The 12618-nt window shown below is 35.1% G+C and overlaps 1 protein-coding gene across 3 annotated transcripts in view; it reads left to right on the top strand.

Annotated features, from left to right (window-relative positions):
- Positions 1-6756, top strand: part of LOC144445460 (neurocalcin homolog) — a 158496-nt gene extending 151740 nt beyond the window's left edge. For all 3 annotated transcript variants that reach the window (XM_078135017.1, XM_078135018.1, XM_078135019.1), the window contains one exon: positions 980-6756. In XM_078135017.1, coding sequence (XP_077991143.1) covers positions 980-1186 — 207 coding nt within the window. In that variant the 3' untranslated portion in view covers positions 1187-6756. The remainder of the gene's footprint in view (positions 1-979) is intronic.
- The last annotated feature ends 5862 nt before the right edge of the window (positions 6757-12618 follow it).

Below are 12618 nucleotides of genomic sequence, written 5' to 3' on the forward strand. Positions count from 1 at the left end.
CAACCTTAACATTCCAGCTTTTAAATTCTGAATTTATTGCATGGTAGCCTACAAAACATTTCAAGATCCAACATTCCATCCGTCTTCAAATTTTACAATTGTAGGGTGTCCAACTTATTTCATGATAACATTGTAATTTCTCTAAAAGTGAACAAGCAGTTCATCTAATGCACTTATATACTGTCTTATATCATAAATTGCTATAATCATCACCAAAACAAGTACCTGGGTAAGGCCTAGATTGCTCCTTGAGAATCTAAATAGCTGTGTATTTACCCAAGATATAGTTTACGCGTCTGCAACATGTCCAACACAACCACAATTTTGTCACATACAGACAAGATAATTATTTATTATCTACTAACAACTTCTTCTAATCTTCCCGACTCACTAATCACAAATGTGTATTTACCCTGACTGTATCATCATCTCGTAGAGAAAACCACTGAAGCGATGAAAAAATTCGTCCTTTGTGAACTAATCAGGGTGATTGTTTGGTGTGAAGACATGCATGATCAGTGTTGCAGTTGTAATAGTATGGATTCACCAGCACAAATTTGTTTTTCAGGCTTCTTTTCACAGCCCTACCTCAAAAAGAAACACAAAACTTATCAAGTTGAATGTACTTGTCTATCGACTCCTATTGACAAGTTCTGTCATGCCACTCGTATTTTCCTCGGCTGAATAAATACAAATAATATTCAATCATAAACACCCAAGTGTTTGAGTATTCATAATTAAAAATCAATTTTAAAAGGCAATTTTTCCGTCAGCATCATATCAATAACTTCTTAGAGGCTAGACCAGTTAACATCTCATGTGGTAGCTCTCTCTTTATTTAGAAACAGAGAACAAAGAAAGAGAAAAACTAACATAACGGTGGTTCAACAGGTTTTTTTTTTAAATAATAAATTGAACAATTTTGGACCAGGACAAATTCTGTGTTGAAATAATGAGATTTGTGCTAACTTTGTTTTAGGCTATCTACAAAATGGTGGGAACCGTGATGAAAATGCCAGAAGACGAATCAACACCAGAAAAGAGAACAGACAAAATATTCCGGCAAATGGATAAGAATCTTGACGGCAAATTATCACTGGAAGAATTCATCAATGGAGCAAAGAACGATCCATCTATTGTCAGATTACTGCAGTGTGATCCAAGCGGTGGCACCCAATTTATGTGAGGTCAAAGTTCAGTCTAGGGTCAAAGTTCAGATTAGGGTCAGAGGTTATCTAGGGATCAGAATTTTTTCATTAGAGCTCTTTTTACCACAGTATTGTAGAAATGGAAGGTAGGCTCAAATGCTGGTATCTTCCTTGCATGCTGGGACAATGCAAGCTATCTGTTTGAATTTTAAAATAGACAGTTTGGGTCAGATCAAAGACACAGTGATTCATTTTTAAAATGCTGGCATGAACAGTAAAGGAGAACCACAAAATCAATTTTTTTTAAAGAGAAAAAAAAACAGGTGTAAAATATTCTTGGCAGAGGAGTGTGACCGAGTTTAAGTTTTAATTCCTTTTATTTTCTGTGTGCCTCATTTTAAAGGCATGCATTGTGTCCAGCCATTCAATAATTTATGCTTACTGTGTAGCAATCCTTTTCCCTTATGATCTTTATGCAAGTTGATACAATGTCTGCCTTTAGAGCAGAGATCAATGAAGGATTTTGTATTATCATGAACGAGCAGTTTGTGATGTACCATTTTAAAGAACGTGGACTGTAGAGGGCGCTATCACCAATGACAGATCTGACTATGAGGGCGCTATCACCTGCCATTTGGCAGATCGTGTCCACAATACTCAGTGATAATGAGCTTGTAATGTATTTAGTATCGCAGTGTCGTAGTACGCCATGCAAATTCGTTTTTAACAGACGTTTTAGGTGGTAAGATGATAAATAGTTTTATGTATAATATATTCCACGTCCTCCTAGAAGACATTTTTCTCGTCCCTTCCATCTTCATGTGTGTTTTGTAGTGATTACGACTTCACACCAGTGCAACATGGTTTAAAAAGTGCAATTTTTGAATCAAGTGTTCAATACAATGTGGTCTGTTTTAGAGGAAATGCACCATGTTACATTAGCACGGCAAAAGTTTTCAGACGTTTTGGAACAAATTAATTTTGTAGTAACTTCCAACTAATTAACAAGAAGGATCATAGATAGTGTCTACTTAAAATATGATATCAGAGAAAAGTTTATATTAATAGATACAAATATGTAAAGCAACCTGAAGAAAACTGGGGTAACTTTGAAATGCTTATCGGGTTGGAAAATTAAAACACCAGTAATAAAATCCTCATAACACAACCAGACCAAAAGTTAAATGTTACGTACAAGTACAGGTAATCGTGTGAATGTGACCTGTAGGTAGTACACCAGGTTGTGTCATCAAGATTTCCTAAGCTACTGCTACTGTGATAGCTATTAATAACAATCATGGCAAAAATTAGTATCTATATTAACATAGAAGACACACATATCAAAGCTCTTGTGTGTGTATGTGAAAAAAATGAGGCATATTTTTGACCATCTTGCACTGATGTGACAGTATTCCTGTTCAGTGAAGCCACAGCAGCTGCTAAGTAAAATGCGCCCTATTCTGAACGCCAACTTTGGCAAAACACCACATTCTGGTTACCAAATTTGACACAATGCCATATTCTGGTTACCAAATTTGACACAATGCCATATTCTGGTTGCCAAATTTGGCACAATGCCATATTCTGGTTACCAAATTTGACACAATGCCATATTCTGGTTGCCAAATTTGACACAATGCCATATTCTGGTTGCCAAATTTGGCACAATGCCATATTCTGGTTACCAAATTTGGCACAATGCCATATTCTGGATAACCTCCTTGGCAAAATGCCATGATCTGGCTACCAACCTTTCAGCTTTTTTGAAAAGGATCATTCCAGAAAAAGTAAAGTAAAATGATCGGGTATGGCAGTTCACAAAATAATCAAAAGGAGTTAGAGTGAAAGAAGTATACAGTCAAAAAATAAAATTAAAACCATTTCTACTCTATAACCATGAGAGAAATCATAGAAGGATATTTGGAATAAAGTGGAAAATAAGTTGTAACTGCATGTTTCTGCTACACGGAAGTGATCTCACAAGTTTTCTTCCAAAAGGTGCACCTCGTAGCCAAATTATACAATCTTTAGTCTTTATGATAACCAGAATATGTCATAGTCATTTGTACAGCATTCCTCGTGGCCTAAATATACAGTCTTTTGTCTTTCTGGTAACGGGCATGTGCCCTCATTTATGCTGCTTCTGAACAGCACTCCTAGTGGCCAAATTGTACAATCTTTTGTTTTTCTGATAACCAGAATATGGCATATTACGAGTACATGTACTTCAGTATTTTGGCATTGTACCACAACTTCACTTATTCTACTTGCTGAAATCACAAGTGATCAACCAAAGTCAATGTCAGTTCTTCACTTCAAATGAAATTTGAGGATAATATTATAGGTGTATACCTAAAAGTTAGTAAAAGTTGTAACCAGAAAATCATAGATTATCAATATGACCGAGAACTGCAAAGTTGCTGTAAATTCCCTTAATTTGAGTACGTAACAAAATGTTTCCAATTTTACCTGGCTTTAATAAAACTAATTTGCTCTTCAGGAAAATAGCGATATTAAAACTAAGTGACTAGTTCGTAAAATATACACAATTTCTGCAAATTCACTTAACTTAAATAGGACTTATTTGGTGTTCATGATAATAGTAATTGTAGTCAAATGAAGTGTACAATTTTTTCTTTGAAGATTTTTTTTAGAATGATGATGTAAAATTTTCTTCATTTGTTTATGTAACAGCTAGCATTCTTGTTCAATTAAAAACCACCACCCCAGGTGTAATCATTAATTAGCATAAATTTGCATATTTAAATGCCCAAGAGCTGTAGCATTCAATATGAAATACTGAGACGTAATATATACTCAAAAGATATTATATGTAAATCTGGGGATAGACAAAAATGTAAGATTTTTAAAAATCTATATTCATGCAGAAATTTTTCTTCATAAGTGCGACTTACCAAGATACATTGTAGAGAGGTATCATGTTCACCATATATAAACTAATAGTCAGTGTTCTAGATTTAGAGAATGAGTGTTTTGTATTTTGTAGAACTGTTTTAAGATTTTTTGTAATTTATCTATTAGAACTTGTCAATTTTCATGTAATTTGAAATGCAAACAACGCAAGAAATAAGGTTGAACTGTCAGCCATATTAGGGTGCAATGCATTCTGGGATTCCTCAAGTAGGCAGGAGCCATTTTGATTATGTTGTAGTTTACAATTTGAGTGAATACTGGTGTTTTGTTGTAAGGATATATATTCGATGCAACTCTGTGCCATGTGGTGTCAAGGCAGCAAAACAACAGAACAGTTAACATTTTTGTTGCCACATTTCTCGAAAACATTGTCCTACTTGTGAAGTCATATCAAAAAACAACAAAACTTCCATCACACTGCACTGTATGTTCCATGCGATATAATGCTTTATTTTTATTTTCCGTCACTGCCTTGAACATTGTGCTATAAATAGTATCATCACAGATTTGTGTCAAATTCCACATTTTTTCTGCAAGTTTCTGTGAAGCTTGTTAACTAATTAATATTGTGTCAACAATTTCAGCGGTCGTTGTTGTGACAACATATTTAACCACAATGCTATTGAGGACATAGATACACCACATCTATTGTTATGATAATAACTTGACATGTTTGTGCAGATGTACAAGATTCAAATTCCAGCACCATTGTGTATTCATTACTTCCATCCAAACCCTTTCAACATCAGCAAACAGAACTAATCAGAGAATTTACTTCAAAATCAAAAAGCCATTATTACAGTTGACTGTTTCAATATGGTTAGTACACATAAATTGTCCTCTTCACAAAGCAGTGATCTCCTTGAATATGGTAATAAGGACATCAATATGGTAATGTGAACATCATGCCTCTCCTGTAATTCATGAGCATCCTCTTGATAAAGTAAAAATCACACGCAAAACACCTTCAATTTGTGCAAATATGATATCAAACAGTCCCCAGTTCATTTCTGTATGGGGAAAAAGTTGGAATGTGGGCTCTTAGCCCTCATGTGAAAATATACTAGTTTCGGGAGAACACTGCTAAATCATACTAACAAATTGTTGTTATCAATTAACTTGCTTGGTCAGTCTAAACTGTAATGCAAGGCACAGAAAAATTATCCCTGTTCTAGTTTCCAGGTAATCATGGCAAAGAATTTGGAATTCATTTCAAACCCCTTAAGATCATATTGAATTCAATGCAAGCCCCTTAGGTTTGTCATAAAGCACAACTATTGATAGTTGGCCTTGAATCAAATTTGATCCAGTATACAGAACAGCATCCTATGATTTGACCTTGTAAACCATGTGAAATGTGAAATACTAGTCCAAACAACAAGAAATATAGAAAAGGTAACTCAGCAACGTCCTGTTTCAAAACACAACTGAGATGAGCATAGGGGTGGCATAAATAGACACCTTTGCTTAATACATCACCAATATTTGGATAGTTTTCATCAACTTTGGAAATAATACTGATAACTATCATACTTGCAGCACGACTATTTCTGTTATGGTACAGTTAAATTCATTTCATGCACCCATTAAAGTTGCCATATGGATGATGATTGGGTATTTATTTTGGATTTTTAATTTACAAAACAATTTTATCATGGCTTCCTACTTTAAAATTCAATGTGAAACTACATATGCCAAGTCCTTGTTTGTAACTTGATACACTGTTTAAGATTGATAAATGTGTAAAAGTGTTGTTACTGCACATATAATAACAAACCTTTTTACACTTTTTTTAGTTTTTTATCAAAGTATGATGTTACAAACACAGACTTGGTCCTATGTTGCTTCACATTGATTATTCAAGTAGGACGCCATGATAAGATTGTATTATGAATTAAAAATCCATAATAAATACAAAATCTTCACCCATTTGGCCACTTGAATACTTTGCTTGGAGTTTTTTGTAGGAATTTTAAGTGTAAAATTTTGGCGGGGAAAAGTTAATTTGTGTTTAGTCACCTTCTGCAGGAAATTTTTGTATGAAGCAAATTTGACAGGGAATTATTCATTTTGCATTTTACTACTTTCAAAATTTGTGTGCTTATGCTGGATAATATAGAGTACCACATGGTGAATGGATTAGGTAGCAATTATTGGCTTGTGCAATTTTTTTTTACTCAAGAACACTTTCCAATTATTTGACATCGTCAGCCAGAATTTTAGCCATTTACTCAATGTTGTAGAATACTTAGAAATAAATTTATACTACATTTTGAAGTATTTTAGTTTAGGCTTTGAATGTTTTCTATTATTCATGTAAGTTCTTTTTTGGTAACCTAAGAAAATATTATCTGTTGTTCAAAATATTTGTTTGGGTATTTTATGCACATCGTCAACTGAAAGTTGAAATGATAATAGAAAAAAAAATGATTAACAAATGTATTTATTTAGTATCCCATGCTGTAATTAGTAGAATCTGTGTGTTCTTAGGACTATGACAACTTTTCACTGTAAATATAAAATTCACAAAAAAATATTTCCAAATCAGGAAAGCAAGATTTAGATGTGTTTCCATGTCATATTCCACACTGTCAATTCCTTGTAGCTACTTACAAATTTGTTATGCATGTCTCCTAATACTGTCTCACTAAAATGTAAGCAGTTGCACTTTTCCAATCATGAAAATAAAATTTGAATTCAATTTGTCTCATTTTGTGTGTGTTTTTAATAATAATAATAATAATATTGTTGGTTTTTATATAGCTCTTTCCCACTCTGTGGTCAAAGCGCTTTACAATTATTACCCCTGGCATGGATCTATAGTGGTACAACAGCCCTTTATCCTTCCTCAACTCCCTGGGGAGGATATAATCCATTGCAACCTTTATAAACACATGGGATTAAAGCATTCACATTAGGATATTGCTACTCAGAAACAAACAACAACGATGGGTCTCGAACCTGCAACCTGCAGATTCCAAACCAGCCACTCTAACCATTTGCCCACCATGACTCCCTGTCGAGCTTCACTGATTATGTAAGCTATTGCCCATCCCAAGATCTGCCCACCTTGTTGAGATTGGCTTTATTTGAATGGCACCAGACAGACTTCACTTGGGGAAAAGTCTTTGTAAATCGTATAAATGTCTTTTCAGCAACAAAGTTTTGATGGATCATCTTAGGATAATGACTAGGTTTGTATAGCGTAGGACTCTGATGCCAAGGATATGGATCCGTGTTGGGTGCCACATATACTGGCATATGGTATGGTGCTAAATTCATTCGCCAAAAGTCAAACTCGTCAATTGACAAGTCAGGACCGTCAACTGACAAGTCAGGACCATCAAATAACAAGTCAGTACTGTCAAGTAATAAGTCAGGACCATCAAATGACTAGTCAGGACCACTAATTGATAAGTCAGGGCCGCCAATTAATAAGTCATGATGTCAACTAAAAAGTCAATTTGCGTTTGCGTCAAAATAAGCAAAGTATCTCAAGCAAAATTACACAGGATGAATGGTTCAGTTACTTTGAGGGCCTGTTTAATCCAAATACACAAGATGCCGACCAGACCGACGATGATGAAATGAGAGAGTTCTTCTCCTCAGTCCAGGGATATGTAAATGAACTAAACATGGGCGACCTAGATAGTATGGGTATCGACTGTTCCGAACTAAACTGCCCCATCACTATAGCAGAGATTCGGAAATGTATTGACAGACTTAAAAACAACAAAGCCCCAGGGCAAGATGGGATCCCTGCAGAGTTTTGGAAATATGCCCCTCGCGAAATTTTTGATATGTTACATAATCTCTACAATGAAGTTCTTGATAGCGGTGTATTCCCTAGTATGTGGTCTATTGGACTGATTACACCTGTTTTCAAGAAGGGAAGTAAAGACTCCCCGGGTAATTATCGCAGCATTATGCTACTTGATGTCATAGGTAAAATCTACACTCAAATATTATGTGATAGACTTACCCATTGGTTTGATAAGTACAATACTATAATTGAGGCTCAAAGTGGCTTTAGAAAAAAGAGAAGTACTCTTGATAATATATTCATCTTATGTACTCTTATTGAAAAATATGTGTTTCACTTGAAAAGTCGTTTCTATTGTGCATTTATTGATTATGAGAAGGCCTTCGATAGGATACATCACTTCTCCTTGTTTTATAAGCTTGGCAAAGCTGGCATCAGAGGTAAACTTTTACAGTCTCTACACTCTATGTACAATCAAGTCAAAGCGGCAGTGAAAACTCCACATGGTATTACTGACTTTTTCAAAATCAATGTGGGTGTACAACAAGGTTCCGTCATCTCACCTTTGCTATTTTGTTTTTACATAAACGATATTGAAAATGCACTTAATCAGGGATTTGAAACTGTTGTGTATGCAAATATGTTAAAATTATTTTATTTACTGTATGCAGATGATTTAGTGCTATTTAGCAGCACCCCTATTGGGTTACAAAGACTTCTAAATAGACTTTCAGGTTACTGTAAAAGGTGGAGACTTACTGTAAATTTAGCTAAATCTAAGATCGTTGTTTTTAGGAAGGGTGGTCCACTAAAGAAATCCGAAAAGTGGTTTTGGAACGGTAAACTATTTGAAGTTGTTTCAAAGTATAACTATTTAGGCGTGATGTTTTCTAGTTCAGGTATTTGGTACCAAGCCCAAACTTATATCGCTGACCAGGCAAGTACAGCACTGCATAGTTTGGAAATAACACTGCATAGGCTTGGAGGTTTAAAACCTGACATGGCATTTCGTATATTTGATTGTAAGATTTTACCCATTCTTTTATATGCAAGTGGTATTTGGGGTACTCACCCCTCCCCTGACATAGAAAAAGTTCATCACAAATTTTGTAAGTTTATATTAGGTGTTAGTAGTAAGACTTCAAATATTGCTGCTCTGGGTGAACTTGGACGATATCCTATCCGACCATATATAAATGTACAGATAATTCGTTACTGGCTCAAGTGTACCCAAAGTGATATCTCTGAAATTGTAAAGGATTGTTACAGTTACCAATATGATAGAGCTGAAAAGGGATTCCCTTGTTGGGGTTTATATGTTAAAACTCTACTTTGCCAGTATGGATTTGCTGAGATTTGGCAAAAGCAACGTACTGAAAATGACAAGTACTTTCTACAGCTATTTAAACAAAGATGTCATGATATTCACATGCAGGATTGGCATTCTGATGTAAACACTTCACCTAAATTACGAATGTATTGTAGATTTAAAACACATTTAACATGTGAAAAATATTTAGAATGCATACCACTGTCTCACTTTAGAAATGCTTTATCACGTTTGAGAATGTCAACCCACGACCTTGCTATTGAAAAGGGTAGACATCTTGGTACACCACCCGAGGAAAGAATTTGCCCATTTGGGTGCAACGATATTGAGGACGAGTACCATTTTGTACTTGTGTGCCCCAAGTACAAACTTGTTAGATCTAAGTTTATTTCTGAATTTTATTACTCACCTGCATATGATTGGAAATTTATCTTATTAATGCAGTCAACAAATACCTTCATCATTCAAAACCTTGCGAAATTTATTTTCTTTGCCATGAAAATACGTAAACAGCTTTTGGAAGAAAATCTCTCTACATAAGCTGACTTGTCAATTTAGCTATGTTGAACATACCTCTGTAATCATGATCATTATTCTATGTTCAGTTATGTACATTTAAGGCCCATGGCCTACAGTACGGAATAAAATTATTATTATTTATTATAAAAAGTCAATTTGTATGAACGTTATTTCATTTTTAGCAATCGATAATTCAATCTGGACAGTTGACAATCTTTGAGTGCAGTTGAATTAAAGCCTATGTTGAAGTCTGCACAAAGCACCCCAACTCGCTTGGAAGTGAATACACGTCAACTGAGACTACACTACTTTTGTCAGAACATGTTTGGAAATCGTACTACAAATGTCCACTAAGCTAGGTATGCTCTTGACAAGTTAAATGACCTAGGTCTTGAACTGGCAGAAGAATCAGATGGAGGGTGTAATGTGAATGCTTTAATTCTCGGTACCTAAAATAGAATATTACTGCCCAGATGGATCATAAAAATAACGAACGTTCAATTTCTCGGTTGACACCAAAACTTCCGCTCCACATACGTCACATGCATTACTATAGGCACACATGTGAGAGTAAATCAACCTTCTTATTCTATTTTGACCCTCTAGCCTGAAATAAAATGCGATTGCAAAAATTAGATTACATAACATAACATAACATAACATAACAGAATAAATGGTTTTCAGCTCAATTCAAAATAAATGGCTGCTTTGCTTTCCTTTTATTGTCTTTTTGGGTTGAAGGAATTGGGTTTTAGATACTACTTCCTATGTATTGTTCATGTTAGTTGTTAGTTTAATTGACCAGATTAGAACATTTTTCTGTGCTCTATATGGGGGGGGGGATCGGTGGATATTTTAATCGGCCGACAAAAAGTCACTCTCCCCCATCTCTCTCTCTCTCTCTCTCTCTCTCTCTCTCTCTCTCTCTCTCTCTCTCTCTCTCTCTCTCTCTCTCTCTCTCTCTCTCTCTCTCTCTCTCTCTCTCTCCAGCCCCTCTCATTCTATTCAGCAACTCTCCACCCCCATTTATAATGTAATGGTTCATAATAAAAAACAAAAGACCTCCCTTTTAATGCAAATAGGGATGATAAAAACACCAGTAGCTAGAATTGGCATCAGAGTTGTGATAGCTGCATTGACTTACAGTCTTTGGACATTACAATATAGTATCTAGGTAAATGACATTGAACTGAATCTGGCAGCTAATTTCTGACGAGCTACACATCCTCAGTCCTTGAAATTGAATAACTGGTGAATCAAGAAACAGGTAAGGGTTATGTTTTTTTTAATTATTTTCTAAATTTTGCGACAAAGATCCGTCACAAAATATCTCTCGTACCAGTTTGTTTTAGCTATATTAATTAAAATGTGGTTAACAATACCTTTAAACTGTATTATTCAACATTACATATCTCTATGTCCCTGGGCGTAGTCTACGTTCTGCTGATCATTTTTAACTTTGTACTGTAGCAGCCAGAACAAACAAAGAACATGGTGACAGGGCTTTCGGTGTTTCGTCACTAATTTTATGGAATGCTCTTCCACTCGAAATCCATCGTTGTAATAATTTTATTAGTTTTAAATGCATGTTGAAAACCCATATTTTTAAACTTGCTTTCTTTTAGACTTGTAACTTTGCTTATATTCAGTTTTTATTGCTTTGTATTTTTACGCTTCGCGTAATTTACATATACTTTAGTCATGTTTAGACAATAGACATTCCAAGTTTTCCTGTTAAGTGATTTGTAAAATTCGAAATTTAAGGCACTCGACCAGAAGCCTTGGGGTGAGGGAGTCAACTCCTGGCTCTGCCCTTGGGGTGAAGCCGTGAGATTTCAGGGCCTTTGACAAATAAAGTCTATGTTCCAGTTCATACCACACATATCGTCTCGTATGCAGTTTATCATTCCACTACAAGCCTTGCCGTATTTCGAACGATTTGATATGGAGGAGAAATAACAATGTCCTGAATTTGTAATTACTGTGTTTGGGTTCAGACATGACGCTGTTTATACATGTCGCCAAACACCTAGTTGTAGAGAATCGTATTATTGCAATAGCTGACATTGGCGTCAAGACAATAATTCAGACGTGCTTTTATAAATTTACGCCATCTCGTTTCAATAGGTATTGCTATCACTTTTCCTGAGAATTAGAGACTTTAGTGACGAGGGCATCACATTTTAGATAAGACGGAAGAATGTCATGACTCTACATGTTTTAGTATTTAATAAGATATCGTGTCTTGAAAACAATTGTCCTCAAGGCGTCCTTTTGTTTCAAATTCACGGACCTAAGCGTCATTCGCCTTATTTACATATAGTCATGCTTAGACAATATACATTCCAAGTTTTCCTGTAAAGTGATTTGTAAAATTTAAGACTCTCGACTTCTGGTCTTGGGGTGACGGACTCGACTTCTGGCTCTGAAGCCGTGAGGTTTCATTGCTTTGATAAATAAAGTCTATGTTCCAGTTCATAACACATATATCGTCTTGTATGCAGTTTATCATTCCACTACAAGTCTTACCGTTTTCAGAAAGATTTGATACGGTACAGATCATTGCCTCTGTGGATTGTAGCCGCTACATAATTTATTATTATCGTTATCATTATTATTACAAGTTAAAGGGTTTAATATTATGTAACAATAAAACAATAGGAGGACTATTAGAGGAATGTCACTTTTTGTTATTGGGTAGGAGGTGTAAAGGTTAAAGTTTTACACACACAACTATAATCGTGCAACATATCTCATTCAAGCTCCAAGTCGTATCAGTTTGCCATAGCAATGGTTGTGCATATGAATATATTAAGTCAATATCAGCGAATTCATGTAATACAGTCCAAAGTATTTATATCGTATTCCACATTTTGTCAGCTATAGTACATTGACAGGTACAACATCGATTGATTATAGTGTTG

The sequence above is a fragment of the Glandiceps talaboti genome, chromosome 14, assembly GCF_964340395.1.
Source record: "Glandiceps talaboti chromosome 14, keGlaTala1.1, whole genome shotgun sequence".
Classification (NCBI taxonomy): Eukaryota; Metazoa; Hemichordata; class Enteropneusta; family Spengelidae; genus Glandiceps; species Glandiceps talaboti.